The sequence below is a fragment of the Chiroxiphia lanceolata genome, chromosome 1 (genome assembly GCF_009829145.1).
Source record: "Chiroxiphia lanceolata isolate bChiLan1 chromosome 1, bChiLan1.pri, whole genome shotgun sequence".
In the NCBI taxonomy this organism is placed as follows: domain Eukaryota; kingdom Metazoa; phylum Chordata; class Aves; order Passeriformes; family Pipridae; genus Chiroxiphia; species Chiroxiphia lanceolata.
Genome location: NC_045637.1, coordinates 129,309,461 through 129,332,342, shown reverse-complemented (window position 1 = coordinate 129,332,342; position 22,882 = coordinate 129,309,461). Strand labels below are relative to the sequence as shown.

At 36.0% G+C, this 22,882-nt stretch overlaps 1 protein-coding gene across 1 annotated transcript in view; it reads left to right on the top strand.

Annotated features, from left to right (window-relative positions):
- Window positions 1-12,424, top strand: part of NXPH1 (neurexophilin 1) — a 140,641-nt gene extending 128,217 nt beyond the window's left edge. The window contains 8 exon segments of the mRNA XM_032711833.1: window positions 10,496-10,521; window positions 10,523-10,552; window positions 10,554-10,648; window positions 10,651-10,675; window positions 10,677-10,720; window positions 10,723-10,792; window positions 10,794-10,837; window positions 10,840-12,424. Coding sequence (XP_032567724.1) covers window positions 10,496-10,521; window positions 10,523-10,552; window positions 10,554-10,648; window positions 10,651-10,675; window positions 10,677-10,720; window positions 10,723-10,792; window positions 10,794-10,837; window positions 10,840-11,246 — 741 coding nt within the window. The 3' untranslated portion in view covers window positions 11,247-12,424.
- Window positions 12,425-22,882: the final 10,458 nt, after the last annotated feature.

Here is a 22,882-nt window from a genome sequence, read left to right as displayed (position 1 = left end):
CAAACAAACACAGTTAGAAAGGGAATATATTGCTGCATCTGGTTAAAATTCAAAGAGAAGAAAACCTTCTTCTCTGAGATCACAGAAGTCTTCTGAGAAGTCAGTATGTATATCTGGCAAGGGCATAAGGTGAAGATGAAGGCATGAAAATTAGCAGGGATATGCCAAACTCTGATTGAACATTGTAACAGCTTCCTCTGTTGTTTTAAAATGCCTTTCCTGAAGTACTCAGCTGTTTGTAATAAATGCATAACTCATAGTGAAGAACAAGCAATTTCAATGAAAGGAATTTATATTTTTGCAAGAGAATTTCTTGTACTTGTGGAAGCCCCCTTTTTTTTTTATTTAACAAATATCTCATCTACATATACAATTTCTTTATGTGGAAATACACTCCGCCAACATCAGTGGGAGTTAAATCTCTTCAAAAGACATCTTTGTTCAAATTCGTATTTCTAGGATACACCCATGAATATCTACGTGGAAAGTGACTCAGCTGTATCAACATTCCAATGCTTTTCTTTGGAAAACTATGGTATCAGACATGGGAGCCACAAACTCTTTGGGTACATTTAATTTTATTAAACTTTTGCATTGACAGCGGATGATTTGAAACTGCATGTAGAAAATTAGTAATACTAACAGAATATGCTAATAGTATGCTAATATTGTACGGTGGCCTTGTCCATTATATAGTACCATGACATGTCAGGTTATAGTCTTTTTCACCTTCTTCAGAAGATATGTCTACTGCCATGAAAATGGATGTTTTCTTCAGTGTGTTATATATAAAGCAAACTATAGTGCACATTTTGATTAAAATGTTGCTCTGTGTCCTTTCATATAAAATCTAATTTTATTTAATATTACTTTCTACATGTATGCAGAAAATGGCAAGCTAATATTAATAAAAAAAGGCTTATAGGAATGTGGAACAAGAATAATAGATCCTTGTCAAAAGTTATTTACCTAGCTAGACTTTCATTTCAAAGTTAGCAGCACTCTGTAATACTGGCATAATACAGGGGTCTTAAAACTCTGTTAGACATTTTTAACCCATTTAATTTATTCCATGGAAGTTTAATCCCCTGCTGAATGGAGATGGGGTGGAATTTTCAAAAGTCATAATCCACTGAAGTAAAAAATCTCTAATGACAACATAGACAGCAGGCTTCAAGAGTTTAGTTAAATTCTTTCTAAAATGTAAAACTTAGGGCAATAGTTAATAGGATATTTCATACAATTATATTTCAATCCCTTTCCAAATCTTTATACATTCACTTGCATCTTTGCCATTAGAAATATTTTGGCTTGATTTCTGTTCTTTTAAGGCAAAAATCAGAAGCTGTAAAATTCTAATGTGAAGATCTTCACAGAGCATTGTAACTCATTTGGTCCTTCAGTTCACAGACAATTATATGTGATATCATGATGTTTTCTAAATTGAAAGAGAAATGATGTCTTAAAAACAAAACACCTTCCATTCTGCCTTAACTGGGCAAGAAAATAAAATTAAGCTACATAATACCACACTATCTTCATCCTTCTGACTACTGCCTCCCTAAGATCGTGCTCTGTGGTGAACTTGCCACCAGCTGCAGCAAGAGAAGAGCCCCAAAGAGAAGATACAAAGACTCCTGAAACAAGATCTCAACCTTGGCATATTGATCAAACATAACTGGTCTACTCTGGCCTCCAACGGGAGGTCTCGAGACACACCATCTATAACACTGCTGATGCTTTTGAGAACGCACGCAGGATCACTCTTGAAGAGAAAAGACAATGCAGAAAGAATCGTGCCTTGTAGAATATTCCACCTAAGGAGTCTTTCTGCTGTACCTTTTGCAACTGGACGTGTGTACCTCATATTGGCCTTTTAAGCCACCAGGGTGCTTGTAACAAATGTGGGTAGAGCCCTTCCAAATCTTTGTTTGTGAATCCCAGCCATGATCTTCGTCCTTCTACTCCTCTAGAGTTTTATAATTGACTTTAGTGATGGGTCAGGATTTGGCCCATAAATTGACTGGATATATTCCACATGTTTCTATGTACTCCAACCTACACTTTATGCTGTCCTTTTGACTACTACCTTGGAGCTGCCTAGTTCTGGAAGTACCTGTAACTCAGAAAACACCTTCTTTATTTTTGACCAGGAAGCTCCTCTCATGCCAACCATAAGTTTCTACAGCTTTGCCTGGCCTGAGCATCCAGGCAGCAAAATTCTGCCTGAATTGCATGGGGAAAATGCCGCTTCCTTGCTAGATTTTGTTCTGGCCTACTGGACAAGAATTTAGGTGGCATCAGATGAAGCTGGGATGTGACTTGTTCAGAACAAAGAGGAAGAGAAGATTCTCAGAGAGTCTGAAGCAGAGATGAGGAATGGCTGGTTGCAGGGTGTTTCACATGCTGGAAGTTTCATAGAGAAAAAGACAAGTTCTTGTAAGTGATGTTTGTTGAAAGTTATAAAATTCATGGCCACATATCCAGCTTAAGAAGTCCTCGATCTGCAAAGATTTGAAAATGGAAAAGATTTTCTGGTACATGTGGTGTATTCTCTCCCTAAGTTTGTATTCCTTGATAAACCCAACTTTTAGCCATTGTTGGAGGTGTAATGTGTGACTAGATGGACTTTTGTGACCTGCTAATGCTATCAGCTCTTAAATAAAATAGACAATGAAAATCACTTGCTTTGTTTCTCTCAGAGCTACATTTCTGAAGGGAAAAACAAGGAGCTTCCTTTGAAGACAACAGTGACAGCAGTGCCTATCTTCACCTAGAAAAAGGGTGGAACATTTTGTAGGGGCTGGCTTTTCATCACTTCCTGTTGTGGATCTGTGTTTTTTTGTTCCTGGTTAAAAGTCCCCAGTCTTCTCCAGGCAGATATAGGAGTCTGGATGTTTTAATTCCGAGTCTGATTTACGCTCCAAAAATTTGTGAAAGGATAAAGAAAGTCTTATCTTCAAAAAGCTGACTGCCACAGCTGAGAGGGCCAGCACCGGAAGAATGAAGCAGAGAAAAAAGGAGGAGAAGAGAAAATATCTTCTGCTACCAGAAGAAGAATGTCTCTGTAATTACAATCTAAGTCCACAAGAATGCAAAGGAGAGAAAATGAAAACTCAAAAGCAAAATTCTATATGTTAGTTCTAAGTATTCTTATGGGAACCAATACTTAAGGAGCTTTATCACCTTTGTATTTCCTAAAAATTATTTGAGACTTCCTAGTTTTCAGGTCTATTTATACAGGCAACTTACCTTGTGTAGAAAGCACTGCAAAATTGTAACTTTTGCTAGTTTTTATTCATTTGCAGAGCAGCCACTGCAATATCTTAATATTTTATGATAACAACTGTTAAGAATTATAATGGCTCCAAAAAAACCCCAGTGTTGGTTTATAAGTGCCCTCATCTTTCTGTGGGTGAAAATTTTCTAATTAGTCTTTGATTCTTAGTCAGATTGCAAAGAGATATCAACTGATATAGGCGTTCTCATTTCAATGATGTCAGATTTTACTGGATTTATATCAGCTGTTGTCAGCTGAATTTATATCAGCTTTCTCATCTTGCATAACTGCTGTTGTGTGAATGATGAAAAAACTCAGGTAGCCACATTTTTGTTTTAACAAGGGCCATTTGAAACAAGAATGATAACTCATAGATTAAACCAAGAAAAATACAGAATTTAAAGCTGAGCTGAGCGCAGTTGATAGTATTAATCTGAATTTTACGAATCCTAAGGAAGTTCTACAAAAATTAGTAACAATGTATCTTAAGTTCAATTTCCTAACTTAAAGACAGTAAAAAATATTACCTTGCCTCTGTTTTCTGTGCCAACAAATTATATTTGTTATGCTGAAGTGATTTTTTATGCCAAGTGATTACTTTAGAAAGCATTATTGAAAACTTCAAATGCCTCTCTTTCTGTGGTCAATAATGAAAGGATCTCACCACAACAATTCTGCAGGGCTCTGAGCAAGGACCTCTGCTGTTCAACACATTTTTGTAAAGGACTGGGGAAAGGTGAGTTAGAAAGTTTGTTAATGACAAAATATCTCATAGTAGAGAAGATAAGATCCAATAGGGAGGAACGGCAGAGAGATCTTACTAGAATAGTAAATAGGCAGTAAATTCTGGAATGAAATTCTGTGGTAGCCCAAGTAATGTGAAACATATTGTAAATATAAATCCCAGTTCCATGTATAATTAGGATTAAAATTTTAGTGTTGTTGGTTTCATACAAACATCAGTTCAGTGCTCATTAATGATCAAACCCAAATAAAATATTATGAATTAGTAAAGAAAAAAGACTGAACTAATAGTGGAAGACCATATTTGCCATCATACAGGACCATGGCTCTGACACATCTTGGATACCATGCTCCATTCTGGTCTCCTCATTTTAAAGACAGAACTGGGAGTGGAACCAAGTGGGCTTCAGAGAAGGACAAAAAGGAAATTCAAAGGTATAGGTATAGAATTGTTTATGTACAAGGATTATTTGTGTGGCCCAGGAGGGTCGGGGCTGGAAAAGTGATCAATATTTGTTTACTGTTATGAATGGATACACCTGAGACATGTACTAGTGAGCTAGAAGTAGGATGCTGTATGTAGCTAGAAGTCATAAAATTTTCCACTCACTGGTATTTATACAAAAAAAGTTTAATGTGTAGCAGTAAAGAAAAGTAAGGAGGAGCATGGGAAATTTGGATAGAGCCTGAATTTTCGGTCTGGAGAATGAAAAGTACTCCAAGGGCTTCAGGAGCAAGGTTGAAAACAAACTGCATGAGGAAATAGAGCTGTGGAACTCATTCCTGAAGTACATTGTGAAGATTAAAAGTTTACAAAGGGTCAGAGTGAGCAAATGCACAGAAGAGCAGTCTACTGAGAGTTACTGAAACAATACCTAGCAGCGGAAACTAGAATTGACAGCTGGGAAGAACTTAGGAGGCCATGTTCTTGCTCTTCTCCAGGAATCTCTTACAGTTGTTTTTGGAGAGAAGATTTTTCTAAATGAGCCTTTGGTTTGATCCTGCATAGCCACTTTTGCGTTCTCATTTAACACAGTAGATCAGGAGTTACTGTTCCATTTTTCAGACTCAGCTGAGTTGCATTTTTGATTGACCACTCACATCCTTAATTTTTTCATGTCATGCAGCAAAAGGCTTGTAAGTTAAAACCAGAGAGGTTTGTTTCTGTGAAATATTAATATGTGTGGGTTTTTGTTTATGTCCTCCCTTTTGAAAAGTGTCAGTTTGCAACAGGTACAAGTCCTTCAGTGTGTTTACACCTCCTCCACCCCCTTATTATAATCATATCTCCATCAACTTGCATTCTCAGGTTCTTTGTTTATCATCAAATTCCTGTAGAACATTGAATTTGACTTGTCTGGAATTATTAATTAAATAAATATTTAAATGCTGCTGTAACTTTGTACAATGTGTAGACAGGTATAGGAAGAAAAATTGATCTGAGGTAGAACAGTAAACCAGATTTTCCTTCATCCATTGCATAAGCAGGATTAATATGAGGACATGGGATTCATTGAGAACCTTCTGAGTGCTGTCCTGACTCGATAATGGTTCAGCTTACTATGATGTCCATCAGTACTTTTTAACGTGTGTTGTTATCTATCTTACTGAGGAAAGAAAATTCTGAATTCTTTTATACAGAGCATATGCAAACACAGTGCTGCCAAGTTCTTGCAGTGTTATGCCAGCAAAAACAATCTTGATTTTGATTAGTTATTTACCTGAAGAGAGAGATTTTCCACCCTGAGTATTAGATTGTTTGTTATATTTTCGTTTGCCCTAAGTAGTCACACATTTGGAGGAAATAAATGCATAATTTCTAAACCAATACTATAATTATAGGTAATGAACTGTAATAGAGCTAGAATAAAAGGAAAGAGTGAGAAATCAAGAGGCATTCTGTAGCTTTTTTAATTACTAATTTTTTTAATCTCTAAATTGATCAGCCTTAAATTAATGTTAATATACCTATGGTTGATTTTAAACTGAAAAGAGGGCCTAAGTCATCACTTACACCTTCATGGATTCCCAAGATCCTTTTCAATTTCATTTTCTCTGCTCCAAATGTTCAGGTTTGACCTGACAAAGCATTCAGGGCTCAGTGTCTTGAAAGAGAATTCCAAAATTTCTGATACAAATAAACCTGCCTATCCTTTAAGAAGTCCTAAAAGAACTACATATATTCATTAAAAGTGTTTAATGATGTAAACACAGTTCCAAAAAAATTTTCACCCTCAAAACAAAGAATAGAGAATGAATGGAGTATTCTATTTTAATGGATTAAAAATTTATTACAGATCAATTTCTGTCTTTTTTAATGATGCTTTGGGATATTGTGTCCAGTGAAACCACTGTCTTTGCTTCTTCACAGAAGAAGCAGAAGAAATGGAATAGCAATTTTTCATTATTCATTATTCATAGGAAAATAGCTACCAAGCAGTCAGCTCCTGGTACTTTTTGGATATCAGTAGACTTTACTAGGTAGTGGAAATCTGTACTTTCTATTAAAAGTACAAGACCAGAACCAAATGTCAATCTGTCATGCTTAATTGATTGCTTTTCCAATGACATTCGCACCCTTGGATAAGCATTTCTGGATCTTTTTGCTCCTTTACTATCTTTCATATGGACATTTTTGCCATCATCATCATTCAATCCAGTTCTAGCTATGCAGTCACAGAGGAAATCCCCCTACTCAGCCCTCTTGGAACATTGATTTTATGGCACTGCAGTGGGGTTGTGGGTTAACACTGGTGGGCAGCTAGGCAGCTCACAGGTCTTTGCTTACTTTTCTACCTTCCCTTATGGGACAGGGGAAGAGGAATGGAAGAATAAAAGCAAGAAAACTTGTGAGTCGAGATAAAGAAAACTTAATAAGTGAAGGATAAGTGGGAGAGAAGAGAAAGAGAAGAGAAAGAGAAGTGAGAAGAGAAAGAGAACAAACCAGAACAAGTGATGCAAAGTCAATGCTCACTAACTCCCTGGGGTAGAGGGGGACCAGATCAATTTCTGAACAAAAGATGGCTAACCCCCTCTAAACCTACCCTTCTTTTAATTGCTAAGCACGATATTACATATTATGGAATATATCTTTGGTTAATTCAATTCTCTGCTCAGTTGTGTCCACTCCCAATCCCTGTGCACCTCCCCAGTCTATTCACTTGAGGGGCCAAGAGAACAAATAGAAGGCCTTGATGCTGGGAAAACTCTGTTCAGCCAGAGCTAGAACATGAGCATGCTGTCAGCATGTAGGTCAAAAGTCTCAACCATAGCCACTGTATGAGCTCCTATAAAGAAAATGACTCTATCTTAGCTAGAGCCATTACAAGTGGGCCAAACTTCCCTGATGTTTCATTACAGAAGTGACACTTTGCTGTGGAAAAAGAAGGCAACTGGTTATAGTGAACTAATTTATGAGGTAGAGTATGAGAGTTTCTGAACTATATGCAGATACCCTCAAGGAAGAGGACAAAAAAACCTCTATAGAATTTAGGCTGCCTGACTGTTTTATTATCCACTTGAAATTGGCTCTTTTTCCATGCACCACTAGAATAGGTCTATGTTTCAGTTTCACACTACTAAGTGCAAAATCTCATGCATTTGTACACTCTTTCCTGTATTATCGCAGCCTTGCGTTTGAAAAGAGAGATCAAAGAAAATTGTGGATCAGTTCATGTGAAAAAACTGCTGCATTTGCAGAAATTCTATTACACCGCAATGCTCTGTGTTATTGGGTGTGTGAGTCTCTGAGGATACATATAGCTACTTTCTACAGCACATAGTATACTAACAGTATATAAGAAAGCAGTTGGTTGGAAAATGTTAGCGAAGAAAAATGAATTATAGTGCTTTTTATTAACCCTTGTGGGCTGTTTTTTTAGTGCTTACACAGACACTTGACTCGGGAGGGCAGGTTCAGGCCTTAATCATGAATATAGCCGTTATCCACACTGAAAATCGCAAACAGAGGTCTCGGGGCTAACTGCATGACCAGAAGTCTTTCAGGATTACAAAATCGATGTCAGTAACAATCAATTGTATCTGTTAGATCAGGTATGAAGCGTATAGAATGCATGGAATCTAAATCGTCTATTCACATGAAATTGCTGGCTTTCAAAAAACCTTTTTCAATGTTATTCAATGTATTGGATCAGTCAGCAATCATTTCAGAAAATATCTCCTTCCTTTCCTGAATGTTCAGTTTTATATATCTGAAAAAAAGAGACACCTCTTTTAAAGGCTTTATACTCTTGCATCTTGTTACATGGAAGTTGTAGTGTAATCCTATGAAACGTAAATAATTGAAGATGAAGATGATTGAAGATGAAGAAAGGAAAACAAAGATTAAAAAACCACTGTGAGCAAAGAAAATTACAGTGATAAGCAGTCTGTATCCTACCTACAGATTAAGAGCTCTGCTGGCTAACTGCTTAGATTCATAGCATGTTGACAGATTCATGCTAGACAGGCACATTTTTCCTTTTAACCACATTTCTTTTCTTATTTTCCCTCTTTCCCCATATGCCACAGAAAAAAGATATATTCTGAGTCTCTTTCTCCCTTCCTGTGACATTTTCATTGCTGCTTCATTAACCAGTGCACCATCAGTGCATTTTATTACAGCTTCTCTCCTGGCTCACTGTGTTGATGCTTAAATGCAACTATGAACTGGCTATCGAAATGCTAGTCTGTGTTTAATCCTTCTGTCCATTCAAAAGAGGAAGAAGTAATATCTTTGGCAAAATCCTGAATTAAACCCATATTTTATCTATTATCCTTACTGACCCACCAACTTGAAATGCACTGGGGAGGTATAATGTGGGTGTGACAGATTTAATTATCTATTTATTTACTGTAAAAGGCTGGGGGCATACCTCCTATCTAATCAGTGTATTAAGACAATTTAGACTGATTTTATGTATATGCCTTCAACTGACCTTGAAAAACTACTGAAGTTAATGAAAGCATGCTTCAGTTTCAGAATTTTTAGGAAATGAAAAGGCCATGCTATGATAGATTTCCTCTGTGACATATACCTGCAGTTGTACCATTAGGGAGGGAACATGATTTAAATATATCTGGTTCCAGTGGGTTTCCTGGGAAGGGAATGCACTCAATTAATTTCTAAGTGAAGCGAAAGATATAACTGCAAGCATGATAGAAGCATGTAAATCAGAGGAATAAAGGAGGCATATTCAGAATCTCATATGTAGCTGTGAAAAGGGAATAAGAAAATGTGATGGCCTCTTCGAGCCGGCAAATGTTAGAATAGGGGCAGTGTGTGTGTGAAAATTTTCAGAGGGAATGGAATAATGTGGTCAGTCACGTTCCATCCACCCCGCTACCCCACCCAATTCCAGCACTCCCTGCAACACTCCATCAGAGCTCCTGCCAGTGCTGCATGTTAGACAGCTGCGAGCCGCATCTGTTTTTCTGTTTTCCACTCAATTAAGGCAAAGAGAAAAAATATAAGTAGACAAATTGCTCTGACAGTAAATTTTGTGACAAAACTATGTCTGAAATATATGATTTTGTAGGAAATTGGGCAAGACTTTGTCTTCTTTTAATGTGATTTTGCAAGTTTTTTTTATTGGTACTTTTAAATTGGTGGTGGCCTTATTTTTCTTGTAAGTACACAAAAGGCTTTCTGTCTTACACAGATCACTATTTGATTTGGGGAGGAAATGGTGAAAAAAGAAATGAAGCAAGGAAGGAGAAATGCACGTCATACTAGATACAGACAAGGCAAATCAGTAGCTAGTCTGTAAGGGACTATAAGAAAGACTGTGACTCCTCCTGTATTAATTGAGGTGGATTACACAGTATGTACAGCTGTCGATGCCAAACTCATTAAAATTTTCATTATTCTTTATTTTGTAGTTGTGACTGAGGGTCCCGTAAAGAACACAGACCAGTGTGTACTCATAAAGGAGTAGGGAAAATTATATTACTCTTATTAGATTCATAATGACATGGACTCTGAGCATGGTCAGGCTGGCACCACCAAGACAGCACCCTGACAGTGGACACTAGGGGCAGCAAAAAAAAATTAATGTGACTGATAGTGGAGAACATAGCCGCTTTGCAGAGAGAACATTCAAGCCAGAATGCTTCACTCTGAGATGCCCCATACCAGCCACATAAAGACCTAGGATGACAAGGCTATGTACCTTGTTTTTGTAGTAATTCATTACGTACTCATCACTTACAGATATCATAACAGGAGAATATTTTGAATGTCTTGGGATTAAATCTGAAGGGCAGTGTAAACACTGGCAAAGAAGAATTAAGTAATAACTCCTCAGAAATAGAGGAAAATAGACGTTTCTGGTTTGGTTACTGAGTAGAGAGATATAATTTAATTTCTCAAAAAAAAAAAAATTCCCTATGATTTGAAATCTGGTCATTTTGGTCTCAAGTGGTAGCATTTCATATCTCAATATATCTTTTCCTTCTTCCCTTCTTTTTCAGGTTACCTGTGCAAATTTAACAAATGGAAGAAACAGCACTACTAAAATCAGGAAGCTCAATCCACACTGAAGCACATATTGGACAGAAAGTAGCAAGACTTGTCCCTCAGCCGACTGCTGTCACAGACTTTCGTGGAAAGAGCAAATGATACAGATTGGACCTGCGATATGATGCTCCAGAACTTATCTGAGCAAGATCTCTGGGACTGGCTGAGGAACTCCACAGATTGCAAGAGCCTCGACCCAGAGCAAAGAGACGACCCATTGTCAAGACTGGGAAATTTAAGAAATGTTTGGCTGGGGAGATTTCATTCCAACATCAAGACTGTGAAGTTAAATCTATTAAACAGGGAAAATCGTTTGACCATGGTAATGGGACATTAGTGTTTACTTCAGGCATAACTTCCACTGGTCAAGGGACATGTATCTGTGAGCCTAGTGCCCCCTAAAAAATAGTGGAATTGGACTTGGCACAACAGACACGTGATTGATGCCAAGATTCCAAGTCCTTTAACTGTCGAATCGAGTATGAAAAGGTTGACAAGGCTACCAAGAACACACTCTGCAACTATGACCCTTCAAAAACCTGTTATCAGGAGCAGACCCAGAGCCACGTATCATGGCTCTGCTCCAAGCCCTTTAAAGTAATCTGTATTTACATTTCCTTTTATAGTACAGATTATAAACTAGTACAGAAGGTGTGTCCTGATTACAACTACCACAGTGACACACCCTACTTCCCATCAGGGTGAGGACCAACTTCTGTCTGAGACTGAAGCTGGGGAATAAGAGGTTGTATGCAGGTCTGTAACCTCAAGGAGGAAGGCCACATCTATTGCCTGGAATGTGTCTACCTGCTGCTGCTGCCTGTCAAATGGCTGCAAATATGTTAGTGGAAAACATCTAATGTAATTTTTGCCCAGTCAGCTCCATGTATCAATCTAGGTGTAAATCACTATGGATTTGAAATAAAACCATACACATACACAGAGACACACATACTTTTCAGTGCACATTACTGAGATTCCTATTAAGAAAGCTTTCATTGTCTCATGTCTAAAATTTAAGGATAACTTCTCATCAAGCAAAATCGGATTAACTAGACAGAACAAGGTTTCTAACGCAGACTGTTATGGAAATCTCCTTGAAAGTCCTCGAGTACCTGCCAATCAATAATCCCCACTCATGCATTCTACTGCTTGAAGTAGCTGTACTGGTAAACATACTGTAGGAGTAAATACTTGTTAAAATGGGAAAAATGTGTGTCTAGAGCTCAGTATTTCCTATTATATGAACACAGCAAAGCGTCATGACTTTTTCCAGCATACAGTAGGCACATTCGAGGTGGTGTTAGGTGCTCTTTTCTGTGGACGTGAGCCTCTCCTAGTAAAGATGGGCAAACATTTGGAATTTACATGTGAGCAGACATACTGGTTTCATGTTTCTCTGACTCTTAAGCTCTGATTCTTTAAACTTGTTTGAGTTTTAGGCCAACCGAGTTACTTAAAAACTGCTATTGATCTCTAAGAAGGAAAATGCCTGGCGGAGAACATGTAAGTTATAAGTGGGCTGGTCTTATCTTTATTACAAAATATTGTAACAAATTCAATATCCTAGTTCTTCATTTGTATGAATGGTTTGTATTGTACATAATTTAACCAGTGTTATTTGAGCTGCTTATTAATATTAACTTGTAATTGTCTCTCTGCTTGTTATTGGTTAAAACAATCAAGGGAAATGAGGAATCCATTTTATCAATGTAGCTGTAAACTCATTAAAAGACAGAACTATGTACAAAGCATTATTCAGCTAAAGTATTGTTGACAGCTATACATATACAACATTACTACAGTCTGTCTGTATTTAGATATTTTATTTCCAGAGAAAATGAACTGTATATAAAATAAAAAATCTTAAAGTTGAGTTTCAATATGTACTGTGTAGATAGTAGTTTACATGGTTCTGACAAGCAGGTAACACTTCAAGTCTAATATGGTTTCAATATTGTCTCTTTGCATATGCACATATATACAACCTCTATCTATAAATTTGTGTGTGTGCATGTTTGTGCGTGTATTGTACGTGTGTGTTGTGCTGTGCAAATACTTATATATGGTGAACATGTAAAAATTTCATGAGCCCTATTTCTAGCAAGTAGATTTTATTACTGAAGGGGTCTTGCTAACTGAGTAGAAGCCTCCACTTGGATAACAAATTACAGGTGCAGGGCTTTGTTTAAAAGATCCATTAGATTTAAAAGTGGGAAAAACATGGAGCCACATCTCTGTGTCCACAGGCTTGTCTTTGCCTTAATTCTAGCCTCCTCTGAGGTACTGATCTCTCTTATGGAATGAAGAGACCCCTTTTTATGGTACAAGGGAATTTTCTTCCTATAGGCACCAAAGCTCATAGCCTTTTATATATATATATTTTTTTTTCTTTGTGTGTGCGTGGTGCATATAGTGGCATACTTTACCCCCCAGCATCCAGGAACCAGCCAATATAAGAAGTCCATGCCTAAAAGAAGGCTGCCCAAAGAAGAATCCGTATTCATATCATATGTTTCAGAATTATCATTCCTGATAATGTTTTCTTCCGTCCTTCCTCCCTTACCCACAGGTTCTGTGCGCTTGTGTCAAAGCTGTGAATGCAGATATGGGTTCAGCTTCCAACTATGCCCAGTGTTATGAACAGCTTCTCCCAAAATCCCAATAAACCTCCAAGAAGTGAAAAGTTTGAAACAACTTCCAGTTGTGAACCCCTCTTGCTGAAATGTGCAGAATCTAAATGGAGACTGAAATAAAACAAGTGGAAAACATTATTGAAAGTAAAATGTTTTCCCACTGATGTGTGAGTAGGAGAGGAGACTTCCATATTATTATTGCTTTGGCTTCTTCAAACAGCCATGTTTGTGGGAATTTCTTCACTATGTATGACATTTCCCAGGACAAACTTGTGACCCTGGACCCTGTGCAGATTTGAAGAAAAGAAATTGTCCAAACCATGCCATCTGTATTCTGATCTCACTCAGAAATATGCTAAGATACAAATTTTTTTAATTTGGCAGGAATTGTGATTAAAATGGTAGTGTTTATCACTTGTGCTCTATGAAAAGTACTTGTTCTGAATATAAACCATAAGTTATTTGTGTTGTTACCAGTAGTTAAAACTTGGGTCTATTAAATCAATGGGATTTTGTTATTGATTTCAATATAAATTTCCATTTAGTAGTATGTTGAACTCCAGTGTTAAATATGATTAGCAATAGTAGCAATCGTATTACAATTGAACATTACACACTTTGGTTCTTGTTTATATTCCTGAAAAATGGATGTGAAAATACTAATTGCTGGTACAGTTTCATATTTTTCTATATTTTTAAAACTTCCCATAAATATGAAATATATACATTCTGTTAATGTGTAAATATTTGTCCTCTTTTCAGATAACATCCTTACAAAGAAAGAATTATTCATCATACAATGATTTTAATCCTATTAATTGTGGTAGTTTGGTACTTTATCTGCTTGCTATCACAGTTAGTCCATACTATTATTTAATCTTAAACCTTTGACGAACTTGTTATTCTTCATAAGCATCTTGAGTTTGAACTTGAAAGAGTTCTTTGGTGGTTGGGTGGTGAAAACAGTGATCTAATATCAAATAGATAATGTATAACTTAGGTGCTAGTTACTGCATTCATTTAATCTATTTGGGAAATATTTGTGTTTGCTAACTTGTTAAAGAATGTTTTTGGTTTTGCCATTTGAAAAGGAATTTAATGAACACCAATGTGGCTAATTCAGTTAAACAATGTATGTATGGGTATCTGGGTCTTGCACATGGACAATGCCTTAATGGAGTGCTAGCCAGGCAAATGTTGCCACAGTATAACTCACGTAAATCTAGACATAATAAAGATGTATATCTCTGAAGATATATTTTTAGGATTAACGAAGTTTAAGTTATTTATTTTTAGAAGAACCAAGAGACTGTTCTGGTTTTTTTTGTTGGGTTTTTTTACCATTTATATCATGTTTTGCATCTTATTTCACTACAAAGAGAAATCACAGAAAAGGGATATTTAATGGAACCAATTACTCCTGGTGCAAAAATACATGGATCATGCACTTCAGCAAATATCTGTATATTATACTTGCTTGCATGGATCAGTGATATAATTTATGTGTAACTTCCTGTGCTTTGAGAAAAGGAATCCAAGATATAGGGAAACAGGTGTGCAAAAAACCACTGCAACGTCACCGATCAAAGTTCTAAACAGTGATGGAAAGTTGTAAGATATTCCCTCGTTAGTGGCTGTCAAAATACTTGAACATGAGGTAGAAAATATACTTCCTCATGAAATTGCTTGTAAAGTTTTATCCTTGTCTCCCCTTTTATCACTGATAGTAAGCCAAACTGATAAATTGATCTTTACACAGACATTGTTTTTCAAAGTTTTCCTTGCTTAAAAGGTAGATATCAGAAAATATTGAAAATTACTCTAGTAATTTACAATAACTAAGAAATATTCAAACTCTATTTATAGGAGAGCAGAATGGAAGCCTTCTTGTGTTCTAACTCATGTAGCCTAGAGATTTTAAGTGATACTGCTGGAGCAATTTGGTCAGAGAGCAGTTTTACCATGATTAATCATGATATCCTCATGCATCCCTGAATCCTGTGTTGTAAATTGCAATTCTGTAAGAATATCATAAACTGCTCCGAAAATTATGTGTTAGAGAATTGTGTAGGAAAACAAGGATTAAAAAGTATCTACTACTCTTACAGTAAAATCAATCTAATGGTTAGAAACATCATCTGAAGAATTATTCTTCACCAGAAGAGAATGAACCTCAGTCTTTGTATCATGTGGATCAGTCTATGTCCTTCTATGGCAGAGGTAGCAAAATTGTATCTGACTGCGTTTAGTAATGGAAGAGAAGCTTTCCTCTAGTGATTTGTACTTAACTACATGTCTAACACTGCCAGAGACCTCTAATGGCTGCATCAAATATTTGTTGTGCTAGGAACTGCATAATACAGAAATACATGCAATATCTATTCAGGAATAATTTTGATGCCAGAACTCTTAATTTTGAAGACAGTGTACTGCAGAGTTCTTGTGAACCATGTATTTATAAATTTAAAGCATACTGTTTAAGATTTTTTTTTAAATATATACAGTTCTCAAAAAAGAGAGATACATAAAATGAGATACAAAATCTCATACATACATCAATGAAATACAAACAACCCTGACCTTTCACAAAACTTCTGACTCAGTCTGGAATTCATGGGAAGTGTAGCTTTTCCTGCAATGGAAAATTTAATTATAATTTATGCTAAAGTCTTTAGATGAGTTACTGTTATGACTTTAATTTATGAATATGAATACTATTTTCAAAAACATTTTGACAGTGGAAGCACAGAGTATCATCTAATAAAAGGTATTTTCCTTTTTTTCTTCTTTTTTTTTTCTTTTCTAAAGGGGTAATATCTTACTGAAATTATGCTAAAATTGACAGACTAAATAATTTTCTAGGTAAAATTAAGAAAATAAATATTATGGATATGATTAACACTCTTTTCTGTTCATGAGAGGAACGCTTACTAAAATAAACTGTCATGTGTAAAGTTACAATAAATTGTGGGACTGTGGGAATATTGTGTTTCCTTGGGTAATAAATATCTGACAATATGATCTAATACATGTAGCATGATCCCTTCAAAAGGTTTGATGCATCCTACGGCTAAAAATGAAATTCTTTCATCTTTTCCTGTATTCTATGCTAATTAGTTAAAGTACCCGAACTAACAAGAACATTACTTTGTTTTGTACAGGAGTTAATTTTATCATTGGAAAATATCTATACGATTTTTTAATTCTATTTGGAAGGCACACCTGGTGGATCTCTGTTTAAGCTTGGACTGATGCCCTGTGTATGGTATACATAATCTTAAATCCTTCATATTAGTTTGCCTTTGGGATGAAGAAAGAAATGTAGTTTTTTGTAGGTGCTTTGGATCAGGAACAAGCCAATGACTCACCTGGACTTTAATTTTAAGAGAGCTATGGTCAAAGAAAGTATTTGAGAAGATGGAGCATGTATGGGATTTATTCCTTGTTCAAAGCGTACCTCAGGCATGTATCAAATAGAGATATTTTTATGAGGGAAGGCTTTAGTGGTGTGTGAAATGAACTTCTGTCTGTTGTTAACGGGAAATTAGAGGGACCAAAAGAGAATTTATAAAGTCGAAACAGTTCATACACATCACTGAAGATGTGGAAATTAGCTATCTCAAAAAAAATCAGAGACTACGTCCAGTATTTTATGAAAGGGTTATTGAGTTTCTGGGAAAAGCCCAACGTATTTACAGATCTGTTCATTAGAAAATAAATAAGGACTAGACTTAGGTATAAATAACATGAGATCTTTAGTTCCTCATCTAGGTCATAGCAAAACTAAAATGAGATGCAAAAGACGATGTAGAAACAGGTAACCTGGGGAAAAATGGGATCACTTATGGAGCATGAATAAAAAGCCATGTTAATTATTTCAGTATCCATAGTTATAGTTGTGATGAAATTTATTATGCCATATTTAGAAAGCATTTTTGAATTTGTTGCATGAAAGTATTTTGATTAGTCATAGAGTGGGAGGTCTTGAGAATAAAAAGGAATTTTTTTGTAAGGAAGTTTCTACAATTGCAACATACTCCCTCCAGTGGCGTATGCTCTGGACTCCTTTCAACTGCTTGCATATAAAATCCAGAATGTAATTGATGATAGTGAACAACCAGAAATAATAGAACTTGACTGGCAGAGATCATGGTGATCTTGAGTTCTTTGCATGTTTGTTTTGCTGCGTTTGTTTGTTTCTGTGTGTGTTTTTGTTTAAACCTAGAGGTATAAGAAATGCATTTATCTAGCAATAATTCACTTCAACACTCCCAGTGTGGAGTTTACTCATAAACTCTATGAAACAAACTGATATATGGGCATATGGCATCAAGTGCTCTGGACTTTATTTTGCTAATGACCGGTAGGTCATGTCCAGTTAATAATGTGGACAGACTGGCTGTAGCAACACAACTTGTATATCAAATGAATTCGCAATTGAATCTTCCTTGACTTGAGAACAATTTTAGAAAACTTTTAGCTGATGAACTTCAATAAGTTAGCTGTAGCTCTTCAGAAATAGGATCAATAATCACAACCCTTGTATTTTTCTCAAGAGTTCACCAAAATTTTTCAGTATCATCCCATATTATGGAATGATAATTTCTCGTCTGCGTATGAGAGACTTACCATTTCTTTAATCCAAACTATAACTGTGAGGAATGTTTTATTAAGTAATCTATCATTTTTGAACGAAGTATTATTTTCTAAAACTTTTTCTACTATTCTTCTGCAAGTGTTGAGCAAGTTTCTACCTTTTTTACCCTGCAGACTATCCTGTTACTGAATTTACACTCCCAAAAGAAGATTTTTCCTCCTATTGAGTTAAAAACATCCTGTTCATTTATTCATGGGAATCACTCAAATTTTCTCAATTTAGTTCACTTTGCTAATTGCACAAGTATTACCTGTAAAGTTGCGTTTCATTAACCACTCTGAAAGAATAGTGTTGGTCTTTTCAGAACAACTCCCATTTCCTCAGTCGTATTACAGCTAAGACTACAAATGAATGCAATGTTTTAGGTGGAATTCCAATGATAAAAAGTCTCATCATCTTTCCCTAACAAACTTCCTCCACATTCATGGTTACGATGGTCTCTCTCAGGTCTCAAACTGCAAAAAAATTACTGCTAATGAGCTCTCTGCTATTACTCCTAGTAGAAATGGCAAGCCTTACCAATGTCCTTTCTCCTTTATCATTTGAGTTTTGAAGTGGTAGTCTTCAGATATATTAGTGGCTACTTTCTTACACCACTATTTTATGCAACTCTACCTGTTTATCCCCATTTTCAATACATTTCTAACCTCAGAGATATAAAAATTGTCTGTGAACTTCATTAGCACACTACTTAGATTTACTTCTAGCTAACTGCTGCAATGTCATAGATAAGAAATATTTTATTGCTATTTTCTGATTGATTTCTGATGTGCCTTCTTCCCTGTTTGATGTTTCTTCTTACTCTATGTTTTCTTTGAAGTCCTTTTGTCTGTTTGAGATCAGATGTTAGTTGTGCTCCACACTAATGTGTTTACACATAGGAGCGGATGTGATATATAATTACATATTTTGCTAAAACTGAGCTAATGAGATGATTGCATTAACTAATTTAGAAATACTAAGCAACAAGTGGTAGTGGTACTTATAATTAATCTCAGGTACAGACTTCAGTATGCCATAAAAAGTAGTTACTTTATTCATAGGTCTTGGAACTGATGTAAAAAAATGTGTTGCCTGTGTTAAATGTCACTAGTGATTTGCTTGGAGGTAGAAAAAATCAGTAATAAAATTTCACATCATTATGAGGAAATACACACTATTTCCATTTACTTTCACTCTATTTTTTGTATGTTTCTAGGTAGCAGGCTAATATACAGTTGTAATTGCCAGCCTGTAGGCTTAATCTATTACTTTCAGTTCATCTTATTCTCCCCCAGATATTATTAACATTATTTTTTAAAAGGCTTTACATTGTGTTCCTTTTGTTACTCTTATATGACTTAGAACATCTGCCGGTTGGTTGCCAAGGGAAGGCAATTAACTTTCTGTAACTTTCACATTTTTAATATGTAAATTTCCAGAACTTTTAGTTATCCAGTTGGCATACTTTAAATTTGCTCTCCACTCTTTCCCTAGCAGGTGCTGATTTTTCATCTCAGTGTAAGATCATTTCCATCTGCTATCTTTGTGGAAGAGAAACACAGTCAACTCAAGGACTTATTTTTTTAGGTTAACTGGGTCCTAGTATAAGATATGTTGAACCCAAGCTGTAAATTTAGCATAGAACCCATTCAATAATGCAAAGTATATATGGATAACTAGGAGGCATGTAGAATACCAAATAAATAATAATGCAAATGAATAATAAAAAACCACACATAAATATAAGGATAATTTACATATAATTATAATTATCATACTTATTTATTGTTCTTTTCAATGATGAGAAACATAACATTAAAATTTCTTTTTACATGTAGCAAAGAAGAGGAAGTTAAGTTAGAAGAGACACTGAAAAAAGGGTGGTAAATAATCAGATGTAAAATTAGAGTCCCAGTAACTTGCTATCAGGCTTCACTCAAAAGGTGTTGCTGGCCTGCAGCTAATTGCAAAGAATATATTTGAACCAAGTACTGGTCACTAGAAGGTCTACATTTTAGCATGACTGATATAGGTTTAAAAAGGAATGAAAGGGAGTTGCAAAGCTGTCTAATTCTGATTCTGTGTTCATGCCTGGAAAAAGCTTCAAGAATGCTTAGACCACACTGAAAGATGTTTGTTTAAACTATGAATAGTTTCTAGGACCCTCCAGTGTGCTTGATGTCTTGTTCTTTCAGAGTAGTCCACCCCAAAACTCAGTAGTTTTCAAATGATATGTTCTTGTGCCCTTTTGCCAAAGGAAGCTAATCTTGAAGTTTCTCCCTTTCTCTCTTTCTTACTGCTGTTCTTGCACTCACTCCTAGAATTCGTATGTCTCGACCTCAGAAATGAAAGTAATAAACCCATGTCTCCTTGCTCCCATTACTGTCCTGCCCTTGTAGCTCTCAGGATGGTGTACATCAACACTTCTAAACTGCTGGTATAGAATATCATGATGGAAACTGAAGAATTTATTTCCTTCCAAATCTCCTTGGACTGGACAAAATATTCAGGAAGTTCTTTTGTAGCATTCTTTTACATCTTTGAAGACTCTTACAAGACTCAGTCATCAGCCATAATTTTTCTAGATTAAACAGTCTCAGCTCTTATAACGTGTGACTGCATTCCTCTGACTACTCCACAACTTACCTACCCTTTCAAGTGTGGAAACCCAAACAGGCTATTCTGGCTTATGTCTTGCCAACAGTGAGAAAAGCAGAATGTAAATAATTATCTTCTGTTTCTTTCTATGTACTAGTAACAGCGTTGTATGTAATACCAATGCCATAGTTATTTTTCATTAACATTGACCATGCTGGTTGTGGTGAATACAATTTGCTTATGCAGTAATGTTGTCTAACCTGTTATTCCACATTTGTGCATTTGATTATTTTTTCTCTGGGAGAATTTCAACTGCCAAATTTCAGGAAGACAGGGTATAAATTTACAGCACACTAACTTCTCCATGTCAGCTTCCCCTGTGGATGCTTGTAGCCTACGCTAATGTTGGCTCCCTGCAACATGGGATGTAGATGACACCACACAGAGCTATACTTACTGCCTAGCAAAGTGTCAGCATGAAAAGTTAGTGTACTGTAAATTCATGCTTTAGTTTACTGTACTAATCTGTTCGGGTAGACGAGACCCAAGTGTAGTACTCTGCACTTGTCTCTATTGAATTTCTTGTTATTGATTTCAGACCAATCCCCACATTTATCAAGAAAAATTTGGTATTAAATAAAGTGATTCTCTCCTTCCCTTTTACCTTTAAAAGTTGCAGGTCTTCATAGTCTTTGTAGTCTTTAATGCTATTGTAGATTTTTGCAAGATGGCACAGGTGGAATTTTAACATTGCCAGAGTAACCAACATGGTATTTTTACAGTTAAAATTTTTAGACTACAATCACACAAGTTTAAAGAAATTATTAGCTGGAGACTGAACAGAACACTCAACAAATTATTCACCAGAAGAGATAACTTTCATCTGTTGGGGGCATGAGCTACTTTTATAATTTATCTTTTGGGAGGAAGAAAGGTCATAAACTTTAAACCTTAAGGAGATTCTTGCATGTAAAGTTGAGGCAGAGAAGTGTTTCTCTTGGAACTGGTGACAATTAATAAGGGCCTAATTCCTTTACATATTAATGAGTGAAATAATTCTCTGGAGAATTATATTTGCAGTTTCTTTGGGATCTTAGTTGAAAGTTTCTAAAGTATTAGAAGCACCTGTTACCTCTGGCCTGTTAGCATGCCTGAATCAGAGGCTTCAGTTTGGGAAAATGGCTTTTGTATAACTGTTAGATCAGCTGCCACATTTTAAAGGATACTACATGCCTAAGAGAAGCTATGTTATATGTTAATGGTGCCTTCTTCTCAAAACAAGAATTTAGCTCTAGAAATATAATTTCAGTTTGTTCATCATTAAATTTTCATAATTTAGTTTTAAACTGAATTTGATCCTTCTTTATAAAATTTTTACTACAAATATTTGGAAAACAAAACTCACCTACATCTACCCTTTACACTCTTTTACTATTAGCTATTTACCTATGATGCTAATGTGGCTATCATAACATGTAGAGTAGCTTCATGTGAAAACAAAGGTCCAGGTCTATTTGATTACTTGCAGACAGAGACAGACGTTGCTCAGAATGAATAAAAGGAAGAAGCTGCATTAACACACTCTTCTATGCTAATAGACCTCTGTGATGGGTTCAAATGTGAGAATGTCACTGAGGTGACACAACTGCACAGCTTTCAGGTTGGAGGGAAGTAAATTCACAGGACAAGTGAAGTCAGTTCAAACCTGGCTGTAGAAAAGTGCATGAACAAATTTGTGGATCCTGGACTGGAACTGAGAAGTTATTTCATTTAACACCCTTCTGGTTTTGGCAGATTACTGGTAAAAAAAGTTTTTTACTTCTTCTTCTGGCCTGTTGTCTCTAAACACTCAGTCTTGTCTTTTTCTCTGAATCAGATCTCATGACAACTGCAGTGTAAGTTGAATCAGTCCGCCATTCTATATTTCCTTCAAATACATGAAAAAAGTTTTCCCTTTTAAAATACACAGGTTTTATCCCCACCGTTCCTACAAGAACCATCTGGTTACTCACTTGCTTAGAAAGTGGAAGATGTGAATTCCAGTTCAGAGTTTCCTACTCTTGTCAACTTCCCCACTGTACCTGCCTTCTCTGAGGCTATGATTTCTCTTCTGTTTTATGTGCTCTGAAAAAGTCTACCAGATTGAGCATCTCAAAGGGTTCAAGAAGAGAAAAGTCTAGGGCTTAGGTATAGGTTAGGTATTCAAATTTCATTGTGGTTGGTACTTCAGCAGAGTAGAAGCTATCAAATGTCCTGGAGTTTTATTGTTTAAAATTGTTAGAAGTGTAGGTTTTACCCTCTCTCCTGATAAACAGCAAGTGAACAACAACAATTTTGGACTAAGTCTTTTGGGAAAGGGGATCACAGAATCACAGAATATTCTGGGTTGGAAGGGCCCCACAAGGATCATCAAGTCCAGCTCTTAACAGAATGGCCCATACAGGGGATTAAACCCATGAGCTTGGCAA